Source organism: Chaetura pelagica, unplaced genomic scaffold, assembly GCF_000747805.2.
Source record: "Chaetura pelagica isolate M959 unplaced genomic scaffold, ChaPel_1.0 scaffold555, whole genome shotgun sequence".
Classification (NCBI taxonomy): Eukaryota; Metazoa; Chordata; class Aves; order Apodiformes; family Apodidae; genus Chaetura; species Chaetura pelagica.
In genome coordinates this window covers 358,245-362,678 of record NW_009953297.1, presented here as the reverse complement: position 1 = coordinate 362,678, position 4,434 = coordinate 358,245, and the positions used below count along the sequence as shown (strand labels likewise).

The 4,434-nt window shown below is 55.7% G+C and overlaps 1 protein-coding gene across 1 annotated transcript in view; it reads right to left on the bottom strand.

The window, feature by feature from the left end:
- Positions 1 to 4,434, bottom strand: part of CHRDL2 (chordin-like 2) — a 27,051-nt gene that overhangs the window by 2,674 nt on the left and 19,943 nt on the right. The window contains exon 10 of the mRNA XM_009997993.1: positions 562 to 654. Within this exon, the coding sequence (XP_009996295.1) occupies positions 562 to 654 (93 nt within the window). The remainder of the gene's footprint in view (positions 1 to 561; positions 655 to 4,434) is intronic.

The following is a 4,434-nucleotide window of genomic DNA, read 5'->3' as shown; positions in this document are numbered from 1 at the left end:
CCTGCTCCCATCCCTCCCTGCCCTTGTCCCAAGCCCCTCCCCAGCTTTCCTGGAGCCCCTTCAGGCACTGGAAGCTGCTCTCAGCTCTCCCTGGAGCCTTCTCTTCTCCAGGCTGAACACCCCAACTCTCCCAGCCTGGCTCCAGAGCTGCTCCAGCCCTCCCAGCATCTCCAGGGCCTCCTCTGGCCTCTCTCCAACAGCTCCGTGTCCTTCCTGTGCTGGGGACCCCAGAGCTGGACACATTATTCCAAGTGGGGTCAGTTTTATGGGCTTTGGAGAGACAAAGCTTTTGGATTTCACCAGATTTTCCCCATCCACTTTTGGAAGTGGTTGCCCCTTCTGGTACCAGTGGAGCTGGGGCTGCCCAGCAGGAGCTGCTGCCCACGTGTGTGTGAAGCCAGGGCAGCCCCACACTCTGCTGCTTTTCCAGAAGCCTCTTCCCTGGGGTTCAACTCCCCATGCCCTGCTGGGATTTCAAAGCAAGGAGGTTGTTTGGGGCAGAGTCTGTGAAAAAAACCAACCAACCAACCAACCAAGAGATGGGGTTTTTTCTCTCCTCACCTTCGTTTGTCCTGGTGATGAGCCTGAAGTTCTGAGCTTCTTGCTTGAATTCCTGTTTGCTGATCTTCTTGGTCTGCATCAGATGAAATATCCCTGTTGGGGGGTGGAAATAGAAGGTGTCAGACTGGGAAGCTCATTATCAGGCTCCTCATTATCAGGCTCCTCATTATCAGGCTTCTCCAGGTTTGGAGGCACAAACTGGGAGGCAGAAGGGACACGGGTCTTCACTGGATGCCCTGAGGTCCTGGTTTGGTGTGTGAGGGCTGGACAAGGACCAGGAAAGGTCTGATCTGAGAACAGAAACTGCCCATGAGATCAGGGACACCCTGAGGCAGGTGAAAGCAACAGGATTGTGTGGCTCTGGGAAGCTCCTCGTGCTGGGGGAGGTCCCAGCTCCTCCAAAGCCATAAGAGAAATAAAGCTGAGACCAACGGGGCCCTGGGATCTCACAGGATGGTGAAGGTTGGAAGGGACCTTAAAGACCATCAGGTTCCAACCTCCCTGCATGGGCAGGGACACCTCCCACCAGACCATCTCCATCCTCTCTGCTCCCTCTTGGCCACCTGCCTTCTCCAACCCCAGAGACTTCTCCATGCTCAGATGCTCTTCTTTCCTGGAAGCAGCTGGGGACCAAAATTTTCCATCCCTCTGCCCCCAGCCCTGAAACTCCTCCAGGACAGGAAAACAAACTCACAAACAACCCAACAAACCCACAAATGTCCTCAGCAGAGATTGATATTTCTGTCTGTGCCAACATTGTCCCATTAGTGGAGGTGCCTGGCTCAGATGTTTGACCCAAGAACCTGCATTTAGCAATGGAAGTGACCTTTGGGTGGGATGGAGGGTCACCCTCATCCCTGTCTGCCTTTGGGTGGGATGGAGGGTCACCCTCATCCTTGGTTGCCTTTGGGTGGGATGGAGGGTCACCATCATCCCTGTCTGCCTTTGGGTGGGATGGAGGGTCACCATCATCCCTGTCTGCCTTTGGGTGGGATGGAGGGTCACCATCATCCCTGTCTGCCTTTGGGTGGGATGATGGTGACCCTTCATCCCTGGTTGTCTTTGGGTGGGATGGAGGGTCACCCTGTTTCCCTTTGGGTGGGATGGAGGGTCACCCTCAGCCCTGGTTCCCTTTGGGTGGGATGAAGGGTCACCCTGGTTCCCTTTGGGTGGGATGAAGGGTCACCCTCAGCCCTGGTTCCCTGTGCAGCAGGACAAACCAGGCAGGTATGTCTGGCCCATCCTCCCCCACTTCTCTCCCAGGCTCCCTGTCCATCCAGGCTCTGGTTGCCAGCAGAAGTCACAGCCAACCTGCTCCCCCTTATTTGGAGAAGAGACTTTCCCCAATTCCCAGCAGCAGTTACACATGAAAAGAGTATGTGACAAGTGGGAACTGGGTGGCAACCCCTCTCCAGGAGAAGTTCTGGAGTGTGGAAAATGAAGACAGGAAACCAACGACATCCCCAGAAATATGTGGCTATTTGGGCTATTAATAAGTCCTTTCAGTGGGTGGGGGAGAAGAAATCCTACCAGTAACAAAAGAAGAGACTGGAGGGAGATAATAAAAGTGTTGGTGACGCAGGGAAGGCACAAGTGTTCAATAAATCCTGCTGCTCTATACTTAGAAAGGAGCAGGAGGGTGAGCTGAGCATCCCCTGGCCTGGGAAGCACTTTCCAGTGCATTAGTAACCAAGAGGGTATTTTAAACAAGAGCTGCAAGAGATAAACATCTTTTAATCAACCGACCCAGATAATGTTCACCCAAGAGCCCTCAGAGAGCTGGCTGAGACCTTTGGGCCCCTGGGTGGTGGTTTCTGAGAGATGCCAGGAGCTGAGGAGCATGCAGAGGATGCTCCAGCAGGAGCAAGGAGGGCACGAGGCAGCAGGGAGAAGAACATCCCAACATGGGATGGAGCTGGTGAGAGGTGATGCCCTATCCCAGGGAGCAGATCCTGCCCAGTGCAGGGTGAGATGGAAGGAGGTCGTGGGGCTGGAGGGGCATTTACCACCTTGCCTGGTGCTCTAAAGGGGGCTTGTAAGGAAGATGGGGAGAAACCTTTTAGCAGGGCCTGGAGTGACAGGACAAGGGGTGATGGTTTCAAGCTGAAAGAGGGGAGATTTGGACTTGATCTGAGGAAGAAATGCTTTGGGATGAGGGTGGGGAGAGCCTGGCCCAGGTTGCCCAGGGAAGCTGTGGCTGCCCCATCCCTGGCAGTGTTGAAGGGCAAGTTGGATGGGGCTTGGAGCAGCCTGGGCTGCTGGGAGGTTTCCCTGCCCATGGCAGGGGTGGGACTGGATGATCTTTTAAGGTTCCTTCCAACTCAAACTAGTCTGGGATTCCATGATTCTATGACAGAACTTCACTGCTTCTCTCTGCTGACTCCATGGGGAACCAACACGACTGTGTAGATGTGGTGCTCAGCTCTGGGCTGGGCAGTGAACTGAGTCTCAGTCAAGAAACTGGTCTCAAAACCAGAATCCCAGTCTGGTTTGAGTTAGGAGGGACCCTAAAGATCATTCAACCCCCCCTGCCAACAGAGCCTCCAAACCATGCTTGTCCCTCTCTGATCCCTCCTGTTCTCCTTTGCTCCTTCCTTGCCCTCCCTCCTCAGGATAATTCCTGCTCTAAAGCATCAGCAACTCACATTTCAAACCTTCTGAGGTGTCCAGACCCCTAAAAACAAGGGGAAGCCCTCACTGGAGCTCATCCTGGAGCTGGTCAGACACCACCAGCGAGCTGGTTCAAGCTTCCAGCTGGGTGTTGATGCTGGTTCCTCCTCCCAGCTCCTGCCTGGAGGAGCCAACAGTCCCAGCACAGAACCAGAGGAGGCCACATCAATATCACAAGCCCATACAAAGGCAGGTGGACGAGTTCCAGGCCCAACCTGAAGACTCTTTGCTCCACACACGCCGCTCTGTTGGTTGAGTGATGGACCATGGAGAGGTGGAATCCATATGTGACTGAGCTCATGCTCTTTCCCAACAGTAACACTTCCCTCTGCCAAGCAAAAGAGCTGTGTTGGCCTCAGGGACAAGGGCCTCCCCTGTCCTTGGCTGGCAGGGCTGGGGAGCTCCGTGCAGACACAAGGATTTTGGCCTCAGGAGGTGGGGAGGAGAGGAAATGGTGGGGCCCAGACAGAGGAGGCTCAGAGCTGTCCCTCCAGCCACAAGGTGCCATTGTGAGGGAGGCTCTGCTGGGGGAGGGTGAGGAGGATGGATGGCAGGGGGAGGATGGGGACATGGTGGCAGCCCCAGCTTTCCTTCTGGAGGTGATTCCTCCACGTGTCCCACTCCCCGTGGCTGGGAAGAGCCAGAGCCAGGAGGGCACAGGTCTCCTTAGGGAGAGAGGTGAGACCTCAACATACCCAAGAGACCAGAATATCTGCCTATACATGTCCAGGCCACACAGGCTGAGGGTCCCTGTATCCATGGGGGGGGTTTGACCAACCTCAGGTGCTCAAGGGACACGTTTTTTGCAAGGGGCAGAGGATTCTGTCCCTCTGCTCTGGTGAGACCCCACCTGGAGGGTTGTGTCCAGGTCTAAATCCCTCAGCACAAGAAAGATACAGACCTGTGGGAGAGGGGCCAGAGAAGGGCCATGGAGCACAATTACAGGGAGAGAATGAGTGGAGAACAGCCCTGAGGAGAAGGACCTGGGAGTGATGGTGGATGAGAAGCTCAGCATGAGCTGGAGCCCAGAACCCACCCGTGTCCTGGGCTGTGTCACCAGCAGCGTGAGCAGCAGGGCCAGGGAGGGGATTGTCCCCTCTGCTCTGCTCTGCTGAGACCCCCCTGCAGGGCTGGGAACAGCTCTGGGGTCCCCAGCACAGGGAGGACACGGAGCTGTTGGAGAGAGGCCAGAGGAGGCCCCGG